Here is a 27,578-nt window from a genome sequence, read left to right as displayed (position 1 = left end):
TAACAAGACACTAAAGTAATATAGAAAAAAATACAGAAAAAACAGACTGTGGTGATATAAAATAAGAAAGTCATATATATATATACATGTATATATATATACAGCTTTTCAACATTGCTCTGGTGATAATGATAATACTAAATTGATTTAACAAGTTATCAACAAGTATATTGTTGATAAATTATAGGGTTTCTTTTTCTGTAATGAGCAGATAGGTGGAAAAAAAAAAAAAGTGTTTCCTCTTATTTTATCACAGAGTTCAATTACAAAATATTATTTTCAACAATACTGGATCTTTGCAAATCAAATAGGATGCCTTCCTGTATGCAGGTTTAAGTATTTAGACCTTAAATTGTATAAATAGATGCACTCTAATCACCTGCATCCCTTTCTGCACTAGCCTTTTTTCAGCATTTGAAAAAGAACCCTTAAACCATAGAATAAAATTTAAGTCTATATGCAGGATCTACCTGTTGCATTTTATAAACTGTTACTAATAAGTATGTTTTGATAACTGGAATAATTTCTGTAGTCACCATCATCACAGTCACCTTCTTTCTTATTTAACAGGATATTAAACTAAACATTGCTATTACCTTAGACTTTATGAAGCCTCATGAACAAAATCTATGATACAGAATTTATTACACAAAAATTAAGTATTTTATTTATAAGAAATTGATACCAAATTCTGTTCAGCTGCCCTTTTCAACAAATACATAACATGGTAGCTCAGCGTTAGAATTCACTATTCCTGACAGATGCTATATTTAATATTTTTAAACATAGGTAATTTTGGCACAATAGTGTTTCAAATCACCACTAGGCTTTAATGCAGACAAATTAATATTACTTATCTAAGGACTAGCCAAGACATTTCATCTCAAGGTTATCATCTAAGTGGTGAATAACAAATCTTCTTTTCCCTCCTGAGATAAGGAACTGCCTTATGCATGTACGTGATTATCCAGTACTGAGGTAGAGAAATACCTATGTATCAAAAAACTGCAAAATGAAGGAACCTGGAACACGAAACTAAGAAGATAAAATAGTCATGGGTGGAATACTTTGAATGCTTTATTTTATAATTGGTATCTACTATTAACAAGTATGAAAATTCTTTGAAAGCCAATGATGAACATAAAAGGATATTCTGTGAAAATCATACAAAATGTACCACAGTTTGTCATTAATTTTCAGGGGCAAAGTTCCTAATCCACAATCCTTAATCAGAAGTCCTTTTCAGTATTACATTAGGGAGACCATTTCTAAGCACTATTACACAGGATATTTTCACTCTCCTTCTCAGAAAGAGCTGAGCCATTTTTACTGTTTCTATTGAATAAATAAAAGGGGGGAACTCATTTGAAGTTTGGTTGCTGCCATTTCAGGAACTACAGTCAGTTCTCAGAACAGTGATAATAATATCAGTTTAACAATATCTCACCGTCCCCTCAGCACTGCCCCTTTCTTTTGAAGGGATTTTATTCACTGCACAGTAAAATTAATCCAGTAGCAGTAATAACACAAGGCGATGGTATTTCTCCTTTGAGGATCGTAAATCATTTGAAGATATAATAGGATATTAAAAGGACAATAACATTTGGCAGATATTTCTTATAGCTTTTTACAAGTAGATTTTTTATTTTATCCACTAAAAAAGTAAATACTGAACATTTTGAAATCCAATGACTTACCAGCAGTATATTTTCTTAAAAACAAAACAAACATACTTATTAAACAGAAAAGATGACTGTTTCAGTAACTCTGTGTGGATGAAAATATTTCTGTCTGATTTACAGACATCTTAAGAACGTAAATGCTCCATGAAAAATAACAAAATTCTATAGAAATTGTAAGTTTATTATAACAAAAATAAATAAATAAATAAATGTTAGTGCTCTGCGAAATAGAATAATGTTCAGAGAAATTAGATCTGATTAAATGCCTGATGCTTCAGAGAATGTCAGGAAACTTGCCACACAATTGAGAAAGGAACTGGAACTAGGAACACCTCAAAAATTAAATAAAATAAAATAAAATAAAATAAAATAAAATAAAATAAAATAAAATAAAATAAAATAAAATAAATTGTCAATTTTTAAAAGCAAATGAATTCAGAAAAAAAAAAGTTAAAGAGAATAAAAATGTTAATATTTTTCTAACATATGTCATATAATCCCGTATAATGACTGGGATTGCATTGATAAATATTGGGAGAAGTAGATTATTGTAATGACCTTTACCACTGAAAATACGTTCAATAGATATGTTTTGAACACCTCATTGAATACCTCATTTGAACACCTTTTAACATCCCATACACTGTGAATGTTCAATTACATTAAAAATAATAACATTTAACTGTATAATAAATGATACTTACGGACACAAACAGGAGTTTGTCCAGACCATCTGTGATCCTGTAGGCAAATTCTGACAGATGTACCAACAAGTCGAAAGCCAGGATTACACTGATAGACTACAGTATCACGATAACTGAAGCCATCCCCACTAATATGACCATTTACAATTGGATCTGGAGAACCACAGTGACCAGCTACAATTGAAGAACAACACATCAAATATATAAATCCTTACAAACATTGTCAACATTTACAAGAGTGCTGATTTGAAGAAAATAAGTGATTTGTATATTTAAAATTTTCATATATGTATAGATTCTGCAGATTATGTTCTAGAAATGATGAATTTGTCAGAAAAAAGTATGTTGCGTATAAATTACATATATCTGAAACTACAAACCATACACACCATATATATATATATATACACACACATACATATATATATATATATATCACCTTTTCTTGAACAAAGTTGTCTTTTTCCTCAGAGAAGTGTGAACTACAAATAAAAATTATTGAAAATACCAAACCCACATTATTTCTCCATACTAGTCTGATTCCTCATTTTCATCATTTGCCTTGTTTTTTTTGTGAGTAGACCATTTTGCGGCAGAGTTCAGCCAGCACAGAGCACTCTGTATTCATAAAATGAAAACATCTTGTCCCCTAGACCAGTAGAGTTGCTAGCAAAAACACACTACCAAGGCTAGTACTGGTATAAACTACATCAGAGCTGGGGACAATCACAGATTCTGGGAAAGGAAATCTAAGAAATAGATTAAAGATATGAAAAGAGCAGCATTTGTTTTATTTTTCTAGACCTAATGTGCAAAATTAAAAACCAGTTCCCTAGTTGTATGCCTTCACAGGCTTTAAATAAGTCCTAAAGGCACTTCTGGAATAAATATGGTGCATGCTGTCCTTAAAATTTAGAAATACACAACCAGTGGCATTCACATAATTTAGCTTTAAGACTGAAATTTATCTTTCCTAAATTGCTCTCTGGAACAGCCTGCATAGTTCCACTGACCTTGCTGGGAATTTAGGATCTTAGATTGCACACTAAACTGAACCTAAATTAGGTGCATGGTGTTAATATCCCGTATGTGAGAGGATGTAGAGAGGTAGGAAATACAATCTTCTGCAGAAATACAATCTTCTGCAGCATGAATTTGATAACAGACTTTAGACTTCCACATTCAGAACTGTGCAGTATTTTTGGTATTACAGAGCTTGTCTGATTTTGAAATTGCAAAGAATAAATTGTGATTAATAACTGTCAAGACCTAAATGTGATCCTTTCTGTCCAGTAAAGCAGATGCACGTATTTAACATCACTAAGCATTGGCTGCGTTCAGCAACGCAATCAATCTGACAAATAGAAACCAAAGTTCATCAAATTCTAAAGAAAAATAAAGTATCATAAAACAATCTTCACTTGTATAGTACTAAAGTTTTCTGCAAGAGCTATTGTGCTCGTGACAGATGGAAACACCTCTGAAGGAATATACAATCTAAAATCATCTTCACAGAAAACTGAGTCCCTCTTCATTTTCCTTACTGCTATCATTTATTATTTGAATTGAAAGAAGAAAAGGCAATCAGTACAACAATAGTAAACCAATATTCAGGACACAAGTTCATGTCTCTGACAGAAGTTTCCCACATTTATGCATTTCATTGATACCCCATAACATCTTCTGTGAATCTGCTTATGAAGAGCACCAGTAACATGCAGCTGATAACTTCACATTCTTCTTTCCATCAAGGGTAAATTATTATGCATTTGATGTTAGAACAATACCGTCTCATTGCCTGCAACACATTTCAAAATAATTTCTCTAATAGCATTTCCAGGCATTAATGATCTCCAGAAATTCAGGATGTCATCCCTCGTACTCTGGTAAGAATCATATTAGTCTGATGATAGTTGTTATTCTTTTTTTTTCATAATTACCAGCTATGACAAAGTAGGTGATAACAGAAAATTCTTTTTGGAAGATTAGATTGAGTTGTTACGTGGTACCATCAAACCTCGTTACCATGATGAAGATAGACATTTTTTAATGTTATATTAAAGAAAGGAGAACGTTGTGTTTTCAAAAGCAGCTCTCCATGCTTTGCTCACAGGAACTCTACCTGCTTTGAAATACAATGAAGAATAGTATGGACTACTTATTTACCACTTATTTGTATAGGAAAATGAGCATCAACAACCTGCTGTGCCAAAGACCATCTGTTCATCTATCTGCACACTGAAACACAGTGACCCTATTAACACTGAGGAAGTTGAGTCCCAGCTCCAGTTCCAGGTATCTTAGAATGCTCAGCAGCTTTCATTATCACTTTGTTAAGTATGCTGCAATTACAGCTTCCTTCCCATACATCCATACTGACATTGACTGGTTGGAAACGTAGACCAAAATGCTAATTTTGACTCACTTCATAGAAAAGATAACATCTGGGACTCTTCAGCCAGCAAAAACATTTGAAAAAGTAAGGATTATTAAAAGAGCTTTTTTAATTTTATCTTCTGTTCATTTATTCAGGTGGACAAAAGACTGTGGTTCTTCTTGACATGCTATGAAACATACCCATTCCTAGTTTTTTTTGCTTGTTTTGTTTTGAAGCTCATTATAAACCAACATAAGCAAAACTGAAGATTGAAATAGCTGGCATAAGAAATTAAGGCCCACACTACATACATCTCAGGACTGTGAGGAGAAAGAATGGGGTGCTGGTTGTATTTATTTTGGATTATCTCTTGTCTAATCCCCTTGCCTAAATTTTCAGTATGTTGAACATATACTTGTAGTTTGAATGCACTATGCATGCTTCTTTACTGAAGCTCATCTTCCAGCTTAGTTTCTTCATGCCCTCTGGGACTGCTCCATGAATCAAATCAAAGTATTGTAAATGTGGATAACCAAGTAAGTCACTAAAAATCCTTCTGGTCCAGAAAGCCTTCCAACAACATCAAATAGAATTTGAGAAAAACAACAAAAGCAAATAACAACAGCAAAATCCCAAAACTATATGTCAATAGAGCATTATAAATCAAATGCAGCATACAATACATTTTATATTTAGGAATAATTTATTTTTCATTGTGTAAAAGTATTGTTGTTTGATATGAGGTGAATTCCAATAATTAATACCACTTTTACATAAAAAAACAAAACAGAAATAAGCTTTTACCTAGACACTGGGTTTCAGCACCACTCCAAAGACCATTTGCCAAGCATTCTCTCACATGAGAACCAACTAACGTGTATCCAGTGTTACAGGTGAATATTGCAGTGGCTCCATACACTGTTAAGGTTCCAATCTTATTTCCATTTGGTGGAGATGGAAGACCACCACAGGAAATAACTGGGAGAAAAAAACAACAAAATAAACTGAAATTTGAAAATGCTTTTCATAATTCCTTAGACTGGAAAAAAAATTGATCACATTTTCTTAAAAAGTAAATGTAAAACGAATAAATATAAAAGCTCTATTCAACAGTAATACTATGCATTAGTCTTAAAATTATGCTTGGTTTGGAAATGCATGTCCTAAATCAGAAAACTCGGATGACTTCACATCTTGAAAACAGTTTAAATGTAATCTAAATGTCATGCTCTGAAGCAAGACATGAATGTCTGGGAAGGTTGCCATTATATTCCATGCATACGTATTCCTGGACATAAGGGTATGGAGAAAGAAGGTATCTACTTTCAGGTTATCTGATCAAGGACTGTTTCCAGTGTAACAAGGGGTAATAGGAAGCCAGTGATGGAAACCAAGTCTGGTCATTCACACCATGAGAGCCTGTAAGAATTCCAGCAGGGTTATCTGATTAACTTTAACCTAGGAGACAATCACAAGAAACAAACCTCTCAGTCACACTAACTGATGAGCTAACAAGCTACAGGTGCTATTTTCAGAAAGGATAAACCACACTGCTGATAGGCAGAAAAGGGTGAAAGAAGATGATTGTTTGCAAACAAGGCTAATCAGTAGCACTTGTCTAGCCAAGTCCTCCAGACGATCACCACAGTCAGTCCTATCTTCCTATATTTTCTCCCTAAACCTTTTCTTAACTATTTTCCGGTGTATTCACACTCCTTATACTTGTTCAAGGACTATGTGCCAGCTCTGACATGTATATATAAATATATATTAAATATATATTTATGAATTAAAATATATGTATTAAAAACCATAGTATATTCTGTAAACAAGTGCGCTGCTTACCCTTACAGATTGGCCTTTCATTGCCTACACTCCAGGTTCCATTAGTCCTGCACTGTATGAGTCTTCGACCCAATAAATAATACCCAGGACTGCAGCTGAGCATGACTTGAGCTCCGTACTCATTCAGTGACCCGGAAATCAGTCTCCAGACAACATGTTCTGAAAGCAGAGTCTCTATGTTGGGGCAAGTTACAGCTGTGAATAAAGGACACATAAATATTAGCATACTGCCACTAATTTTTTTAACAGAAAATATGTCTTGCCATACTGGCAGAAGTCTTTCAATGAAAAACTGAGTGTACAATGTGCATTTCTGAAATACAAGTTCTAGGAAAAAATAATATTATACAGCAAACACTGCAAATGAGCAAAAATACGTAGTTCAGTTTCATTTAGAGAGATGAGGTGGACAATAATGGACGTGCTCTAACTTTATTTATTTAAACATTTCAGAGACAAAAAAGGCTCCAGAGATGTAAAGAAAAAGCAAATATTATTATGTAATTCTTGCAAAGACTCAATTTATTCAAATGAGTGTTTGGCCAGATTTAAAGTATTGTTTGAGAAAGGTTTTCAAATGGCTATTCAGAGACTCAAGCTTTACATTATAAGAGAAACATTGTAAAACAAAACTGTACTGATTTCAGCCTTCATTTTAATAGACCTGAGGATATAATGAATTCATTCATTACCACTTACTTTTTTTGTGCTGTGTTTGTTGCTCATCAGTCTCAGATGATTCTATCTCTGGAGACTAAACAAATATATCCTTACAGTACTGCAACTTTAAAGAAAGGCTGTTATGAAGATTATCTAAGGTTTTTAGAACTTGCAGGTAAGTAATCTGGAGTAACAAATGTGTCCTGGAAGAGCAATCCATGTTGAAAACACTGACTGTATAATTGCCATGTGTATCATTAGTCTTTTATACTTCAGCATTTGTCACTTTACTAAGTAATGGGAATATTTTAAAAACTGAATAAACTTTTAGAAAGGGGGAAAAAAAATTAAAAGTATTAAACTCACTTAGGACTTACAAATATTAAATTAAACTTCATAATGTAGAAAGCAAAGCAAAACATTAGTAATTTGCTCAGTTTATACAACAGTCACTGTCTGGTAAGGTTCAATAGTTGCAAAAACACTGGCTGTTGTTTTCATTTTTATTTAAATCCAAGTTAATTTGTTTTTCCCTCCAGAAATAAATAAATAAATAAATAAATAAATAAAGTTGATATTTGAGCTCATTAATTATAGAAGTTATGTGCTTTATAACCTGTCAATTTTTATTTTATTTTTTTCTAAGAGAATAAAGTGTAGATCAATGTATGAGACTACTGCTTTCCCTCTGCAGATGGTTCTGAATACAGAGCATGTTTGTGTGATCACAGATGACTTCAAATAATCCTTATGCACTCAGTGGAACTGCTGATTTAGGCATTGTCCTTCAAGAAGGATGTAGATCAACTGGAGGTTGTCCAGAGAACAGTAATAAGAATCACCAGGCCAAACACCGTGAAGTAACAACAAGAATGAATTACAGCAAGACTGTTAACTCTATAGAAGACTTGTATGAGTGTATTCAGTATTGATAGCAGTGTTGGAATGAGTGGAGATGGGATGGCTTCTGTGGAAAGAGGCCAAGGGTTGCCCTTGCCAGATATGCTGATTTCCAGCTGGTTCTGCAAAGGATCCACCACAGGACATAGCTGAACCCATCAGCAAATCTGGTGGCACCTCTGGGAAATGATTTTTAGGAGAAGGAAAGGGGATTTTTTTTTTTAATTTTTTTTTTTATTATTTTTTATTTTTATTTTTTTTTAAAGAGTGAGAAGCAGCAGTGTCTAAACCAACGTGAGAAAAAAATAAATAAAAATAAAAATGGAAGAAGTGCTCCAGGAACTGAAGTAGAGAATCTCATGAAGAAGACCATGGCAGAATGAAGGTAGCATTCACTGTTTTGAATCAGTACAAAGACAGATGGAGGTAACCCAATGCCCATGAGATGCCATGTCTCATAGCAAAGGAACCTCCATTATACTTCCCAGTTCTGACAGAAAATTAAGATAAAGACTGAATAACTCTTACCCTGGCTAGTTGTGTACACTATCAGTGTTTCAAAAATAGCTTCTACAATTGATGTTTGTAACTTTACACAGTGAAAACAGAGATAAGAACATTAGCCACAGTGAGATTTTAAGACATGATATGTTACTAAGTGACCGGTTCAGCAGATAGGTACACAGAAAACCTAAACTTCATCGCAGAAGCTATTCCTGTATCAGTTTAAGGGAAATATGCTTGAGAAACACATGCCTACTTACATTTGCAGACAGGTGGCCTCCCTTTGTTGCTCCATAATCCATCTTCTTGACACACTGCTGTTGCTTGTTGACTAGATTCTAGCTTGAAGCCTTCATTACATTCATATATCAATCTACTGCCCAAAGTGAATTCATTACCTATAACTGAACCATTCCCAGGAGAATCAGGAATACCACAAGATACAGCTAGAAAGAAAGGAAGTAAAAGAAAAGATAAAGGCATTTTCTCATGCTGTGTTATTTTATGTTTGCTTAATATTAGCACAACACTGAAATAAGAAATAGAGATTAGTGATTTTCACATAACCCATTCATAGTAGTACTACAAGTTTCTCGTTTCATGACATTCCAATGAATGCAAGAGTATCTGAAACACTGATAAGTATTTTGGAGTGTATCTCACATATATGGTAATTTTATCAAATATTATTTTAGTTAATCCAGTTACTGTATTGGCTGTTTAAACACAGGCAGAAATTTCAACATGGTATACAGGAAGTAGTTGTTTTGATATTCCAAATTATTTTAAACTTTGTTGCTCCTTCAGGTTTTTTCTCCAGATAATTAGTTATTCTTTTAACATTTTAACATTTACTTTGTTTTCCACTCACTAAAGTTTGAGTTGCATCTAGGTGCTGCATTTGTTGTTGTTAGTTGTTTTTTTTTTTTGCTTATTCATGCTTATTTTTCTTAGATATATTTTTACCACAGTGCAATATGCTTCATTTAACAGTATCTCACAATATACAATCCTAGCGAAGAATATAATTACAAAAATATCAATTTCAGTCACTTTTAGGAAAGGTACCCATGGCAGGACTTCCTTTTGTGAAACATCTCTGCTCCCTTGATTCTCATAATGAAAAGAAGAAAGGCAACCCTTTGTTACCCCTATTTTTTTTTAAAGCTATGTGACTTGTGGCACTGGTAAGGGAAAATTCATAGTATCATTTGCTCTGAAAGGATATTTTCTGTGAAACAGCAACTTGTAGTTAAGAAGATATCACATTGTTGGAATTAATCTACTTAAAGGTATCATAAAAACCAGTGTTTGTGTGTACAGGATCATTACCTTGACTGTGGCACACAGTCTTAGTAAATACACTGAATAAAACACAGCTTTAAAGGCTTCTTCCTAAATATTTATCAATAAAAGGAGTAGTTTTGCAAATTAATGTCTGTTACATATACATTGTAAGGAGCAATTCAACATTTTAGCAGTTAAAATGCCCTATGGATAATTTTCACCCTTCCTCTTGTTACTGTTTTGTTGTTTGTTTGTTCTTAATAAAATCTATATTCCAAAAGAAGAAATGACAGACTTTGTCTGAAATCTGTTTGAGATGAAAATAAACATTAAAAAAAAAAAAAAAAAGAATTGGTTTTCCTTACCGTCTACCCAGTTCAGTGTAAATGACTAATTTCACAACACATTGTAATGGTACCATAAAAAAAAGTCTAAAATTTGTTTTCAATATTTAAAAGTTGTCACATTTGATGCATTTAAATTAAACACAACAGAATGCTTTGCATATAATTATAATGAGGAGAGGTAAGCATTATAAAATGATGAATGGTTAGTTCATTTCTCTTGTTTGCCTCCATCTGGAATCTGTCAAATTGCTAATAGAAATAGAACAGAAGGAACGGAGCAAAATAAGCTGCTTCCTTTGTAACACTGTTATCTTGGCACTTTTTGCATTCTAAACAGGACTGCTTCTCTGAAAACTGAGTATTTCAAGTGATAAGAGCTGACCCCCTGCCACTAGAAATAGTAGCAAAGGGACAGCAAATGTGTGGAACTGTGGTAAGTAAGGGGTGCTGGAGACACCCACTTTCTGCTTTTAATTTTGTTAGAGAAAATGGAAAAGCAGAGGAGTAAAAGCAAGCCCTGCTGTGCCCAGGACCAAGTAATTCTATTAGTAGCTCTTTCCCCAGATCTGATGACAACAGTAGTGACCATGGCTCTTCATGGTTCTGATGCATTTAAATTAAGCGTCTGTTTTAATTCTCCATCTACTCCCCTAATGACTAACTTGATTGCCTACCCACAACTAGAACACTGAGCCTTAGTCATGTAAATAGAATTTTACACTTAAAAAATGTTTATTTGCATGCTGAACTGACAGAAAGCTAAACTGTCACTCCTTACTACCTCACAACCTAATGATAACCACATCAACCTAATTACATTGTACATCAAGCAGAACAACTCTCAAAATTGACTAGATTAATTACAACAGAGCTTAGGTAGACAGGGATTGACTTTTTTATTTTTCCAGTTTTCTAGTTACTTGAGATATTCTTAGGTTTCCAAGACAAGTTCAGTGGATAACATAGGAGCTTGTGCCTTTTTGGACTGGTAGCGGGAGAAAAGGCAAAATAACTCTGGACACATCAAATGACACTAGACTTCTGTGTCTAAATGAACTGACCAAAATTTTGGCTCACATACAGATGCTTACATTTAGTCTTAATCTTGAACAGAATTGCAACCTCTACTTTCCACACCTTCTGGCTAAGCTGTAGGGCTAGTCAGCATTCTAGGTTTTTTAAGTGCAGGAGCTTCCAGCTCCTATACCCAGCATCAGTTTCTTAATCTAAATTACCTTTTCAGTAAACCCAAACGCAGCACGTGCTCTTGAACTAACCTCACATATCCCCCACACAGATTCTTCCATAATGTGGTGACCCTTCAGACAGGTAAAATAATGCCATATGCTATTAAATTGTATGGGATTCCAGATTTCCTGGAATCTGGAAACATGGACATACAGATACTGCTCATAGCACATTGGAAGTCTGAGCTGCTTTCTGGCGTGGTATGAGTGAAGCCCCATGGCTCACTCAGGCATGAAAATGTTCATCCTGAAGAAATAAGTATGAAGAAATAAGCTGCCACAAATCACTCTGCATTAAAAATGTCAACTGTACTCCTTCAAGTTCTTTAGTTTTAGCCAAGTAGAACACTCCAAACAGAATAACAAACAGCATATCAAGTGTCAAGTGGAAAATACAGCTGATGTTGCTTGTAGAAACAGCAGAGTCATTCTTGCTAGGAAGCTTGCTAGAAACAAAAACATCTGCCTTGAAGGAGACATGAAGCACTTCTGTTAACATCCTACAAACTGAAAACAGGTTTTAATTAAAGAAGTTCTGACAAGCTGTAAGTATGGATGTTTCAGCCATCTGTTTATATAAACAAAGTGATCTATAGGCAGGCAGAATTGAAAACATTTTTTGAACAGGCAGTACATGTATCATATGATTACAATTATAGCCTTTCTCTTGTCCCCCACATTCTCGACCTTGTTTGATCTACAACTCTTTAGACTCTAATAGCTGTTTACCATTCACTGAATAATTTGTGAAATAGTATTTGTTACAAAACAGAACTGTGCTTATCTGCTTCATGTTATTTTATGTTACTCCTCATCTGTAATTTTTGACAAACATTAATGAATTTTAAGAGATAAAGTAGGCACAGTCTACATCCAGAACACAATTAAAATAAAATAACAAACAAACCAACAAAAAGTCCCAACCAAAATCATCAGTTACAAATTTAAAGCACTACTGAAAACTACTGGATTTGTATGGAATCACAGAATCAAAGAATCATCTATCAAAATGTTCTGTTACGCAATAATATGATGAGTATTAAAAATGAACTTTTCATTTGGGCTGGTTCTGATTGGACCCATCTATTTGTTACTACTTCAGGTCTGCTCACCTTAAGAATGCAATTAGATATGCACCTGGATAAACACCTGATGTCAATGTGTCAATGTTTGACACACAGTAGTACTTATAATGCTGGATCTCTATTCTGTGAAATATTACTTGCAATTAAATTATAGAAGCATGCTCGACAAGGAAACATATCTTACCTCGGCAGATTGGTACAGGAGAATCCCACTGATACATGCCATTTTGGTGACGTCTACACGTTGCATTGTTCTGACCAATCATTCTGTATCCTGGCTTGCAGTAATAATGAACTTTACTTCCAGCAGGGCCGCCTGTTTTATTTACAATTCCACCATTCCTCAAGGTAGGGTTTAGGCTGCAATAGGGAGCTAAATGCAAATAAATAAATAAAAAAATAAAACATATAAAATATATTTGCAAATTTCACATTACTGAAGACAGATATAAATAAACAGTAATATAAATAAATAATAACAATAAAATTAGCACAAAATGCTTTACATTAATTTTGGAATTCTAATAGTACAATCAGACTTCAGATGAAGTATTCTGAAGTTCAGACACTCACTTTATACCTGCAAAACTCTTTATGCTTTTGGAAAAGGGAAGCTACAACCAGGAAATATATAGTTTATTCAGGAAGTCATTCAAACTTAGTAAATAAACTAGTTTGAATATGATACATTTATAAATATAAATTTATTCATTGAGCAAATAAACATAAAAGTACTTTTGAACTATTTTATTTAAAGAACAACAGCACAGCCATTTAAGTCGAAAATAAACAGTTTTCTTAATATGTTTAAAAAATTAATTATCAAAGTACAACAGAAGAAATAATCAGATGCGTAAATTTGGTATACAAGTTGTCCCACAGTTATTACACAACAACTGAAAATAATAATAATTCCAAAATAATCTAATTTAGGTGAGTGTAGCTTTTGAAATACTGAATTTGCAGACATGAGACAGCAGTGTATACTTGCAACCCAGAAGGCCAACTATATCCTGGGCTGCATTAAAAATGGGGCGGCCAGCAAGGAAATAGAGGTGAATGCCCCCCCTCTACTCAGCTCTTGTGAGGCCCCATCTGCAGTACTGTGTCCAGGCCTGGGGATCCCAGTACATGAAAGACGCAGAGCTTTTGGGGCGGGTCCAGAGGAGGGCCATTAAGATGACCAGAGGGCTGAAGCACCTCTCCTATGAGGAAAGGTTAAGGGAACTGGAATTGTTTAGCTTGGGGAAGAGAAGGCTCCAGGGAGACCTCATTGTGGCCTTCCAGTACTTGAAAGAGTGTATAAACAGGATGGGGAATGGCTGATTACATGGGTGGATAGTAATAGGACAAGGGGAAGTTGTTTAAACTGAGACAGAGGAGGTTTAGGTTAGATATTAGGAGGAAGCTATTTTACACAGAGGGTGGTGATGCACTGGAACAGGTTGCCCAAGGAGGTTGTGGATGCCCCATCCCTGGAGGCATTCAAGGCCAGGCTGGATATGGCTCTCGGCAGCGTGATCTGGTAGTTGGTGACCCTGCACATAGCAGTGGGGGTTGAAACCAGATGATCATTACAGTCCTTTTCAACCCAGACAATTCTATGACTTCTCAAGCGCTAATTAATCTTAAATATTCCAGAAAAGCATAAAAATAGCTGCTGAGGCCTAATCATAATTTTCTACTTATACAATGGGAAACTATGCTAAAAATAACCTCTCAATGCTGCAGTTCTAAACAGAAAATATTTGCTGTATGTTCAACAACCTTAATGTTATATATTGAAACACTATCTACAATAATTTCATTTGCAGTAGTATATTCGTAATATTTTGAAAATTTAAAACTATGATACCAGGTACATAAACTCAATTCCAATTTCTGAGCATTCTGTAATATAAATCATATATATTTGGGTAATTTAAGTTTAAAGAAGTTACTTAATGTAACACATCTCCCACTCTTATAAAGTCTTTGCCAATGACATTTCAAGTATTGCCTGTGGGTGGCTAGTACATCAGTAAGAAATGATAATGCTTAAAGCAGTGCCTGTAGACCTCATCCATACAAAACATCCTACCAAAACTAATAGTATTCTGTGCTGTAAAGGCAATGAAATAGAAACAGGAAAAAAACATAGAATCATAGAATCACAGGGTTGGAAAGGACTTCCAAGATCATCTAGTCCAACCGAGAGGTTGATAGGCAAACAGTAAGCCTAATTATGTCTTAGTATGTCTAAACTACATATACTTTGAAAAAAAGGAAAGCTTTTGAAATTTTTTTAATCAATTTCCTTCTTAATATATAGATAAGGAATTATTTATTTGCACCTCCAACTGAACTCCCTTTGGAGTCCAGCATAAAGCATATAGAACACCTTCTAAGAACAGAAATTGATGTACTAACTAAAGAACCACAGACAAGGTAATAAATAAAAAGTACCCAAAGATCTGGAGGGCAAACGAATGCTTGAACAATGTCAGACTGAAAACTCCAACCACTGTCAGCTGAGTTAAAATTCTTAAACAGGATTCTCTACAGTGTGTTCATAAAATACTGAAGTCTTGTGTCAGGGGCCACAAGGATAAAATGTTTTTCCTTCCAGAAAGTTTTTGAGAGAGGATCTTTTTTGGAACTTCAGGCTTAGGTGATAATAGGTGTAGTAATATAACATTGTCCTCATCTAGGAATTACAGTTCATTTTAACTGTATCATAGAGACAATGTAAATTTTCAAGGTAGCAAGTGAAGAACCCTTCTTCTCAATCACCATCTCTCTGGCAGGCATGTCAAGTACTGAACAAAAGTGTAGGAATTACGGCTGTAGTTCTCTTTAATTCATTCATTTCACTGCAACTTAAAAAAAAAAAAAAAAAAAATCACTGACCTCTTCATTATTATTATTATTATTATTATTATTATTATTATTATTATTATTATTTACACTGCTTATTTTAGGTTCCTTATTTAGGAATCTGTATGAGAGCTTATAAATTAGTGAGGCAAAAAAAAAGTCCAAAGGTTATGCAAGTAGCATTTAAAGCAATTTTGATGGTTCAGCTCATGTAGTTTCCTAGAAAGTGTTCAGTTCAAACTTATACAATCACAGATTTTCCCCATTTAGAGCTAAATAAGCTATCTCGGTTATATCCAGCTTTGCCAGGAAGACAACTTCCAGCACCGTCAGAGAAAACTATAACTATTTAAAAAAAAAAAAAAAAAATTTTTTTTTTTTGCATTTGCTTTCAGTGATTTTATTATCATATCTCTCTTACAAAGAAAAAAGTAATTTCTTCCCTACAGCTGCATAAAATTTTAACTGATGCTTCCTCTCCTTGTCAGTTCAATGTAGAAAAGTATTATATAGATTAAGGTTATGCTAATAACTCAGCAATATGTCAAAGCCCTAAAAATAATACACCTCTGCTGTAATAGTACAGCTCCACTCTACAACTATTTAGCAAAAAGTCTGGAACCACAATACAGAACACATACAAGTAACTTTAGACAAATAGTTTACATATGCAAAGCTGTACACTATAGTATATATTAAATATTCTTCTGAAAATTCCTGCACTTTAAAGAAGCATTTGTGACAAAAGTGCAATTTGCAAAATTTTGTGCACACGCATAGCTGGAAAAAAAAAAAAAAAAAAAGGAGAGGGCTTTCAGAGAGCAGTAATTCATTTCAATAGGTTCTTCATTATAAGAAAGCTTTCTGGCTCAGACACAGCTGCCATGGTACCAACAGCCTTTTTATGATCTAGTATTTTTCCTTCCCTCATTAAGATTCAAATCCAATTGTTTATGCTGCCACTCACTGTTACTCTTCTTTCATGCTGATTATTTTCATTGAATCTCATTTGAAATATACAGAAGTTTAGAGGAGGAAAAAAAAAAAAAAAAAAAAAAGGCTTTTACTATTTCTTCCTAAAGCATTGCCATAAGGACTGCATATTTCCCGATGTCCTTCATTTCCCAAATGTTATTATTAGCTGAGGCTAATGCCATAATAATTGATGAACTAAATGTAGAGAAACATATTTTTGTTACACATAAAGTTGTAAAATACTTTCTCATTCCTTAAAAGTCAATCACCTACAGAATTTGATATTTACAAAATAAATTCAAGACATGATCTCTATTCTTGTAACACTCATATTACTTTCTTGCTGTAAATTCATAATAGAAGGCCCACTACTTTCCCTTTGTTAAGCTATGCAGGGAGGAAGTTAGGAAGGCAAAAGCCCAACTTGAATTTAAATTGGTCACTACAGTTAAAGAGAATAAGAAATCCTACCACTGGAGAACCAAGGAAAGTGTCCACACCTTACTTGATGCAGTGAGGAATGTAACCACTGAGGATAAGGAGAAGGCTGACATCCTCAGTGCCTTCTTTACATCCACCTTTAATGGACAGACCAATTATCCTCAGGACATTTTATGAGATGGAATGCAAAATATACCCCCAGAGATTCAGGTGGAGACAGTTAGAGAACTCCTCCTCCACATGGACTGTCACAAGTCAATGGAACCTGACATTCTCCACCCTTGGATGCTGAGGGAGCTGGCAGAAGTGACTGCTGAGCCACTCTCTGCCATCTACCAGCGCTCCTGGTTATCTGGAGAGGTCCTGGAGGATTGGAGACTTGCTGATGTGATTCCCATCTACAGGAAGGGCCATAAGGAGGATACAGGGAACTACAGGCCTGTCAGCCTGACCTTGGTACTGGGGAAATTTATGGAACAAATCATCACATAGCATTTGAGTGGCACCCAGGGGATCAGGCCCAGCCAACACAGGTTCATGAAAGGTAGGTCATGCTTGACCAACCTTATTTCCTTCTACGACTGGGTGACCAGACTGGTGGATGAGGGAAAGTGTGTTGATGCAGTCTACCAAGATTTCAGCAAAGCCTTAGACACGGTCTCTCACAGTATTCTCCTGGGGAAACTGGCTGCCTGTGGCCTGGACAGATATACCCTCTTTTGGGTAAGGAACTGGCTAGTGGGCCATGCCCAGAGGTTAATGGTTAATGGAGTTAAGTCTGGCTGGCAACCCATTACAAGTGCTGTCCCCCAGGGGTTGGTACTGGGGCCCATCTTCATTGATGACCTAGATGAGGGGACTTAGTACCCCACCCACTAAGTTTGCAGATGACACAAAGTTGGGGGGTGTTGTCCATCTGCCTGAGGATAGGGAGGCCCTACAGAAGGATCTTGATCACTGGGCTGAGGAGAATGGGATGAGGGTCATCAAGGCCAAGTGCTGGGTCCTGCACTTTGGCCACAATAACCCCATGCAATGCTATAGGCTTGGGGCTGAGTGGCTGGATGACTGTGAAGAGGAAAGGGACCTGGGGGTGTTGGTGGATGATCAGCTGGACATGAGCCGACAGGGTGCCCTGGTTGCCAAGAAGGCCGCAGCATCCTGGCCTGTATAAGAAATAGTGTGGCCAGCAGGAGCAGAGAGGTGATCATTCCCCTGTACTCAGCTCTGGTGAGGCCACATCTTGAGTATTGTGTTCAGTTTTGGGCTCCTCACTACAAGAAAGACATCAAGGCCCTGGAACATGTCCAGAGAAGGACAATGAAACTGGTGAGGTATCTGGAGCACAAGACTTATGAGGAGCGGTCAGATATCTGGGATTGTTTAGCCTGAAGAAGAGGAGGCTTAGGGTAGACTTCATTGCACTCTACAACTTCCTGAAGGGAGGCTGTGATGAGGAGGAGCTTGGCCTCTTCTCCCACGCAACAAACAGAACCCGAGGAAATGGCTGCAAATTGTACCAGAGGAGGTTTAGATTAGACATAAGAAGGAACTTTTTCTCTCAGATAGTGGTCAGGCACTGGAATGGCTGCCCACGGAGGTGGCGGAGTTGCTGTCCCTGGCAGTGTTCAAGAGGCATCTGGATGAGGAGCTACAAGATATGGTTTAGTGGTTTTCTGTAGGTATGGTAACAGGAGGATGGTTGGACTAGATGATCTTGTAGGTCCTTTCCAACTATGTGATTTTATGATTCTATGGATTTTATGATTCACTGGCACATATCTAATGGCTATTATGTGACAAATTCTCTTTGTTTCTTCTTCCACATCCTGATTTCATCTATTAGGTCCTGGATTTACCCTTTTCAATGAAAAGCTAACAGAATCACCTTAGAATCATTACAGTTGAAGAAGATCTCCAAGATCATCCAGTCCAACAATGCCTACCAATACCTACCACTAATATTTCCTCAATAAACCATGTTCCTTAGTACAACTTTTAACATTCCTTGAACACCTTCACCACAACCCTGAGCAGCTCATTCTAGCACCTAACTACTTCTTTAGAGAAGAAATTTCTCCTAACATCCAACCTGATGGGGAGCCTAGTGCAAACTGAGGCCATTCTCTCTAGTCCTATCACTAGTTGCAAGGGAGAAGAGTATGACCCCCACTGCATCACAACTTCTTTTTGGGTAGCTGTAGAGAATGATAAATTCTCCCCTGAGTCTCCTCTTGTCCCAGCTCACTCAGTCACACCCCACATGACTTCTGCTCCAGTCCCCTCTCCAGCTTTATTGCCCTTCTCTGGACACACTCCAGGGTCTCAATGTCTTTTTTGTAGTGAGGGGCCCAGAACTGAACACAGTACTCAAAGTGTGGCCTCACCAGCGCTGAGTACAGAAGATTGATCATCTTCTTGCTCCTGCTGGGAACACTATTTCTGATACAAGCCAAGATGCCATTGGCCTTCTTGGACACTTGGGCAACCTGCTAGCTTATGTTCAACCAAGCATCAACCAATGTGCTTGAAAACAACTTCCTTTCCTGCAGTCCCTTAGTTTTAGTTTGTTTTTCATAATTCTCCAGATGCTTCTTGCAAGATGAAGATAAAGCTTTCCATAACTAGTTCTATTTTTCTGACCATTTACTGACTGTTCATTGACCTTAAGTTCACAGAATCACAGATTTGCAGAGTTGGAAGGGACCTCAAGAGTTCATTGACTCCAACTCCCCTGCTAAAGCAGGTTCCCTATGATAGACTACAGAAGTTTCCAGAATAATGATCTCTTCTTTCAGCAACATGAGGAATTTTCCAGAGATGAGGTTGAAAGTGTATGGATGATACAGGAGAGAATTATGTGTGAATCATCTCCTTATATAGTGTGCCATTTAATATTTATTTAGCATGTCTGAATGGGATATATTTGGTACTTGGAAAAATATTCTTATAAAATATTCACAGAATTCTTCTCTCTACTTTATTTATGTTGACAATTTTTAGCCACCAAATTAACACTTACCAACTCACACATTGTTAATCAAGTCTGAACACAGAAAAAAGCAAATGTTAACAACAGAGAGAGGGTAATTATCACTCTCTATCTACATCATGTTAAGTGATGACTAAACCAAGCCTCCTAGGAGCAGTATCTTGAATGGGTATGTGTGACAACATGTTAAAAAAAGATGCAAGCAGATTAAGAACCAACATCTCCACATGTATATTATAACCACAGAATCACAGAGGTTGGAAGGTACTTCTGGAGACCATCTAGTCCAGCTATTGCTAAAGCAGGTTCCTAGAAGTAGATTGCACAGGAAAATTTGCAGGTGTGTTTTGATAATCTCCAGAGAAAGAGATTCCAAAACCTCACTAAACAGCCTGTTCCAATGTTCTGTCACCGCACAGTAAAGAAGTTTTTCCTCATGCTCAGACAGAACTCACTGTGTTCCAATTTGAGCACATTGCCCCTTGTCATTTCACTGGACACCACCATAAAGTGTCTGGAATCATCCGCTTGACACCTACTTTTTAGTTACTTATGAGCACTGATAAGATTCCCTCTGTCTTCTCCTCTCCAGATCCAACAGTCACAGGTCTCTCAGCCTTTTCTCAAAAGGGAGACAGATGCTTAAGGCATGTAATTATCTTTGTCTCCCTTCATTGGACTCCTTCTAGGACATCACTGTCTTTCAACTGAGGAGCCCAGAACTAGACACCATATTCCAAACGTTGCCTCACCAGGGGAGAGTAGAGGAGGGGAGGGATAACCTTCCTTGACCTCAGCCTGCTGGCCACGTTTTTTAATGCACCAAAGGATCACACTGGCCTTCTTGGTCACAGCCGCACACTGCTGCCTCACGGTCAAACTTTTGTCCACCAAGAATGCCAGGTCCTTCTCCACAGAGTTCTCCTCCATCAGGTCAGCCCCCAGCCTGAAATGATGTATGTGGTTCCTTCTCCTCAGGTTCATCATGCTATACTTCCCTTTGTTGAATCTCGTGAAGTTCCTTTCTGCCCAGCTATGTAGGCTAAGGGCTGCCATTGTACATCTGTGGCTCTTACACTCCTTGCACCATACACATCTCACCAGCCACTCTCTCATGAGGGCTGGAGGCTCCTGGCAGCTCTCTCCTCACTCTGGAGTCTCCTCAGCTTTAGGATCACATGGCACACCATGATCCCTTGCACTGCTGCAGAACATGCTTGCATTGGAGTTGATCACAAAATATAATTTAATGTAAATCATTAACAGTTACCTGAGTAACGGATCTTGAATCCTTTCTTGCTGGTTGCATGATCAGTTGACCAGCGAAGGTATAGCTGATTCATTTTGCTTGTAAAGTTCAGTTGTCCAGTATGATTTCCACTTAAAGCAACCAATAAAGGGCTTTGTCCAGAAGAACCTTCAGAGGTCAAAAATATGGAAGTTTTAAAGCAATACCAATGTAACTGGTGAGTGTGAATATACAAGGAAAGAACAGGAAACCTCATGGCACATTTTTGTCAGTAAAATAATTAACAGATCTCTATTTATCTTTCCAGTTTTAGGTTTTCACTGGAGAGCACTATAGGAAATCCTAATACAAACAAATTGACATATAAAGCACTGAGTGTTTCTGCCATAAAGAGTGAAAAATCATTGGAAATGTTTTTGTAATTTACTTCTATTTGCAGAAATTGCTTTGTATGATGTTACAGTTCTACTTATTTTCTCCTTTTCAACTACTGAGTGGTGCTAAATCTGTACATTTCTTGACATTGTGCAGCTAGTACAATTTAGAGCACCACCATATTATACAGCAAAAATATTACTGAAAAAATGTTCTATCACATTTAAAATAATCACATCACTGTGGAATACAGACATTCACAAGTGTTAATACCTTACAGTACATATATACTAGAGCTCCATACTATTAAAAGATAATTTGTTTACTATAGCATCCATTTAAGTGTAAAAAAGATTTCTTTATGTTGCCATAAAGTAACATACAGGATGCTAAAAAAAATAAAAATTAAAAAAAAAAAAAAAGTGCCCTGGCACCAAACAGCTATCTTCACCACAATAAAACCCTATATGCAGTAAGAATGATTTGGGGGTTGATTACATAACACAACAATACAAAGTATGGAAGCAAAAAATGTGTCAAGCTATTCTCCTTTTGAATGCTTTCTAAAACATGAAATGACACCTTTCTCCATACAAAATTATCGTTACTCCAGCTGAGCTTCTTTTAGTTTGCTCACTATGTTGTTTACTCTGTATTTTATCATGTTTTGGAAGTTCAACTAACACAATCTTAGTCACAACAAACATTTCAAATAAATAGATTGCTTCTTTTCATTTTTGCTGAGCTTTATTAGCTGCAGCCTGATAAGTTCTTCACAGAATCAGAGATTTGTAGTGATTGGAAGGGAACTCTGGAGATGACCTAGTCCATCCACCTGCTGAAGTGGATTCCCTGAAGCAGGCTGCACAAGAAAGCATCCAGGCAGTTTGAGAGTATCTTCAGAGGAGACCCTCCAACATCTCTGGGCAACCTGTTCCAGCACCTTGTTGTTCCCATGTTGGGTGAAAGCACAAAAATAAAACTGATTTATAGGAGGCCTAGAAATTGAATGCAATGTCAGCCTTCTATCCCTCCAATATAAGAAAAATTTTCTGGTTGGGACAATTCAGGTATGAAAGGAAGGATATAAGAGCCACAGAAAACCATAAAGATTTAGACAGCTTACCAGTCCTTTAGAACTGAATTTCGGTTACCATTATGGCAATGATATAGTTAAATAAATATTAATAAATAAACTCTAAGTAATAAAAAATACACAAAATAAGAATAAATAAGCATAGCGTTAGGTGCAGGTTCCCTAGTACACCCTCATTTAAATGTTTTGATATTTTGTTTATTATGTGAGGCAGTGTCTGATGATTGCATTGTTAGATAGACAACAAGGACTGCTAAGGTTAATTCCTATTTTTGATGGAGAGAATGATTTAGAACATGACAATTCATTTATTTCTTCTGTGCCTCACCCTCAACAGTAAAATCTGTTTAATGCAATTTAATTGGTTCAGGGGGTGCTATTACAGCTCTGAAATTCTCAAATAAAGGGGCTAAAAGAGTATTACAGCAAATAAAAATCTACCACATATGAATAAGTGAGACTCCTTCCTTGCTAGTGATGGTGAAATTAAATTGTAGCATTACATGCTGAGTAGTCATATGACATTCTTCAGACACTGGAAGATCAGAGGAGTGGAGCTTAACTTTTACTGGAGTTAATTTTCACTTTCTGGACCTTGCCAGAAGGCAGATTTTCAGTTGACATCTGGGAATTAAGCATCAGGTATTCCTGAGTTTGATTTGTTATTATTTTTTCAGAATTTGTCTATAGAAAAATCATATACTCAATTTCTAGGGTGCTGACATGACATATGATGTTCTCCCGAGTGTTAGGTAAAAGTTGACACTACTGTCTAACTGCAGTGATAGAATTACGTTGGTTTATTTGGGGAAAAAAAATCAAAGAATATTTGCTGTATTAAATAATTCCTACTCAGTACAAGTAGCCTTAATGCAGTGTTTTCAAGTTAAAAAGTCTTTGGTAATTATCTTCATGGTACATTTATGACTTCTCTGCCTTAGAATATAGAAGGGATTTCCTAGAGTCTTGACTGATAATGGGGAGAGGAAATGGCTAATGGTCATATTGCTCCCAGCTGACCAGACTGGCCTCATTAATGGGATGTGTACTCTGCTGAACTGTAATTCTTTAGTCAGGCATACTCACCATTTTCTTTTGCATTCCAAAGTTGCCTTATAAAGTCATCAGAAGTCTGTACCTTAGTGAATGTTATTTCTCTAACATTTTTTCCTGTCAATCTTTATGCCATTTCTATGTAAAGTTTGATTATATATCTTCATGTGAGTAAGAAAAAACAGTTCAGTTACACTAATTTAAACAAAACTATGGTGTTCTGGACCACATACAGTACTAGGATATGATCTATATTTACAGCAAAATCTAGCAATACATAGAAACAGCTAAGCCAGCTCTGGATGAGCTCATCAGAGTTATATCCATAACTGTAAATGGTATAGCCACATCAGCATTGCCTTCTGCCCCAACTAACCCATCATGCTGTGATGTAGAACTAATTAGCCCAGCAAAGCACATTGCTAATGTGGCCAAAGGGACACAAACAAGTATCTCTGCAAGGCACTGCAATGAGCCATATTTAAATATCAACTTGTTGAGAGCGAGCTTAGGGATCTCTACATGGCACTGCATTAAGAGGTTATAAATATGCCATTATCACTCTCATTTAAGTTTGCCGGTAGGTGGTAGAAAAAAATGGTTTCAGTAGAGCTGCACTAGAGATAAGTATATAACAATAAGATTGTATGTCATGAAATGACAATGCTTAAAAATGTAGCAACTATGTTAATTCTTCTCTCAGATGTATTATTGACAATCTGATTTCATTAAATTTAAATGCAAAAGAAAGAAAAAGAAAATATTCATCAGGATCATTAAGCAGTCTAAGCAGACTTTTCCAAAAGAAAACAAAGTGATTAGATCACTACAAAATTCTCAAGCATGCCATATATTGTCTCAACACTAAATATAAAATAGAGTGGAGAAAAAATATTCTTTTAAGAGACTTTTCAGATGATTTTCTCTGCAAGCCTGACACAGACCAGTACACACATTGTGGTAGAAAAAAAAAAAAAAAAAAAAAAAAAAGAAGAAGAGGAAAAGGACATCCAATGAATCAGAATATTTAAAAGAATGAAAAATATTCTGTGCTTTTCTTTTGAATATTGTTATCAAGAAGTGAAAGTATTTTAATAAGATTTTAGATACTAAAAGCCTTCTATCTAAGCAAAGCAGATACCATATGACCATTTAATATTTTTCATTTTATTGAACTCACATGGTGATTAATAATTGGTTGTGTAATAGTTATCATATAGTCTTGATTAATGGGGGAAGATATGTTAACGATCTCCAAATGAATAAAAATATATTAAAGAACAATCAGGGACCAGACTTTCTCATCTATCAGTGAGAGAAGAAGTGGTAATAAACTCAGAATTCAAAAGAAACATAAGAATGGGCTGTTAATTAAACATTGCCATCTGAGAGGCTACTGCCATGAATTACATTCTAGAAAATTAGTTTTTGTCATTAACCCTAAAACCAATGAGCAAATTCCTTAGTACGAGCATTTTAAAACAAGATATAGCAGCAGTTCTGCTATAGCAGGTGGAAGTAGACTGGGTGGACTGGGTGTTTGGACTCAAATTTGAGTATATGGATTCAAATTATTTTATGAAATTGGACTATATGAAATTATACCCCGCAAGTATTTCTGTAGTAGAAATGATCCATTACAAAAGAGCATGTTAACTTCTTTCTGACACCTCCATGCATTTATTTCTCAGGAAACAGAAAAACTGCATGACAATTACTTTTAACAGGAGAGCTGCAGCTGCTCTTCTTCTGAAAATACCAAGTAAAATAAAAAACTTTTTTGACTACATCTATAAAAACTGTCATTGATTCACAGATTTAGATTTAAGGCACTACTCTGTAGATTTTGTTATATATCTCAATATTACAAAACCAATATTTGAAATCAAGGTATTCTCTAAGCTACTGTTCTTTCACAGAAAGATAGAATTCAATTTTTTCTTACCATCAAATACCTCCAGCTCATCAAACTGCTTTTCACTTTGAAACATTTCTACAAATATGGAGATGTTATATCCTGGATCAACCTTTATAGTCCAAGAACAAGTCTGAGAATTGGGATATGTGCCTGGGTAACCTGGACTGAGGATTACTCCTGATGATTCTGTACGGATTTCATTTGCTGGACATTGTGCTAGAAAGGATACAACAAGAAGAACAGTAAGAATAACAACAAAATAAAGTGTTTCTCTTTCATAAAAAGGTTGTATTTTTTTTTTTTCTTTTCAGATATATATATGCTTCAGATCCAGTTTTCAATTGAAAACATGTTAAAACATACTATAGATGGAATGAAAAACAAAGTTCCCTTGAGCACTAAAAGAAAACAAGGAACAGCTTTGTAAACCTTGCTTTTATAAAAGAGAATACCAATTACAGTGAATCATCCAAAAGCCTGTCAGAAACCAAGTTGTTTACAGTCAGGAGATCTATAGACGCTGGTGCGATTAGTCACATATAAAAGCTTTACGGCTTTAGGAATCAAATCTGTTACAAAACATGACAATACTTTGGAACTTTTAGGCATATTAGATCATTTGAAAACACGTTTTGTGCAAAGAGTTTATACTGCAAGCTGTCCAAGTCAACCAAGTAAGACCTTTCTGGTTATTATTTTGCCTGTTAGAGGTGTATGAGATGACTGCATATGACTATAGTAAGGAAGTGTACATCACACTAAAATGTCACAAATTTTATATTCTAAATACTGACTTGGATTAAAATATTATTTTTTGGCCATTTTTTTCTTTTAATATTTTGCATCTCATGAAGAACAGCTGCCTTAATGTCTACTTGCATTAAAAAAAACCCCACACATCTGCAAAAGCAAGAACATTTGGGAAAAAGATGTAGGACATCTATGGGAAAATATTTACAGGTCATTCAAATCTGGAGCCTGCAAATAAAAACTGGATGTTACACAGGTAGTGTTCAGATAAAACAACAGTCAAGTAACCTTAAAAGATGGAATGTGTGATGTTAAGTACTTCCGGACCTTATAGCTGGGTTAATCTAAAAGTTTATTTTCACTGCCATTTATATGGATGCTCTTTCAGTTTCCAAAGACGAGCACTTGAAGTATTTTCTTAATATTTGGTTGTATTAATTTGTGTTTGCTTCTATGAAAAATTTGGAATCTGGCACGGAGGATTTTCAAATAAGAAAGATGGAACATTATAGTTTGAAAAATCTTAGATGAGTTTGCTGAAAATGATCATAAAATGATTGTTGAGATATTCTTCACTGACCCAAGAATATCTGTCATAAGCGTATGACAGAAATGGAACCAGTGAAGGAAATGCAGAGATAAAAAAGTAAAAAAAGAAAAAGACATAGAGGTATTTTCACAATTCCTGAGAAGAAAAAATTGCTAGCTTCCTGTTGGGGAAAAAAATAAAGAGAAAAAAAAAAAAAATGAGGAAGAAGAAAGAAAGAAAAAAAAAATACGAACATAAAGTATTATAAGAACATAAAATAACAAAAAATAATAATAAAATAATAACCAAATAAGAACATAAAAGAAAAGAAGATAAAAGGATAAGGAAGGAAAGCTTGTTTGCCAGATTTTAAAATATAACAGTGAAAAATCATTTCACAAAAAATATTTTTTTGGTGGGATAATATTACAAATCAGTAGAGTAAAGTGCATACAAGTCTTAGCCCTGACTAAGCTTCTTGACTTACCTGTCTTATCTCATGTTTGCTACAGAAGGAATTTGACAGTGCCCTAATACCTGAAGTCACATCAAAGGCTCAGCATCTTTCTGGAAAACTAATTTATGCACAATGATAATATTTTCTGTAGGGTGCTTGGGGCTCTGTACTTTAGACAATACTTAGAATGTCATCATGGCATAATTATAATAAGAAAGCCTGTCCTCAGACAGTCCTCAGACAGTCCAG

At 35.6% G+C, this 27,578-nt stretch overlaps 1 protein-coding gene across 1 annotated transcript in view; it reads right to left on the bottom strand.

Annotated features, from left to right (window-relative positions):
- The window catches only part of CSMD1 (CUB and Sushi multiple domains 1), an 883,217-nt gene that overhangs the window by 42,975 nt on the left and 812,664 nt on the right, over positions 1 to 27,578 (bottom strand). The window contains exons 47-53 of the mRNA XM_015859302.2: positions 25,621 to 25,809; positions 21,173 to 21,319; positions 12,823 to 13,011; positions 8,933 to 9,118; positions 6,609 to 6,803; positions 5,568 to 5,741; positions 2,387 to 2,560 (exon numbers count right to left, since the gene is read on the bottom strand). Coding sequence (XP_015714788.1) covers positions 2,387 to 2,560; positions 5,568 to 5,741; positions 6,609 to 6,803; positions 8,933 to 9,118; positions 12,823 to 13,011; positions 21,173 to 21,319; positions 25,621 to 25,809 — 1,254 coding nt within the window. The remainder of the gene's footprint in view (positions 1 to 2,386; positions 2,561 to 5,567; positions 5,742 to 6,608; positions 6,804 to 8,932; positions 9,119 to 12,822; positions 13,012 to 21,172; positions 21,320 to 25,620; positions 25,810 to 27,578) is intronic.

The sequence above is a fragment of the Coturnix japonica genome, chromosome 3 (assembly GCF_001577835.2).
Source record: "Coturnix japonica isolate 7356 chromosome 3, Coturnix japonica 2.1, whole genome shotgun sequence".
Classification (NCBI taxonomy): Eukaryota; Metazoa; Chordata; class Aves; order Galliformes; family Phasianidae; genus Coturnix; species Coturnix japonica.
Note: the sequence above shows the minus strand (reverse complement) of the source record. Positions and strands in the feature narration are given on the sequence as shown.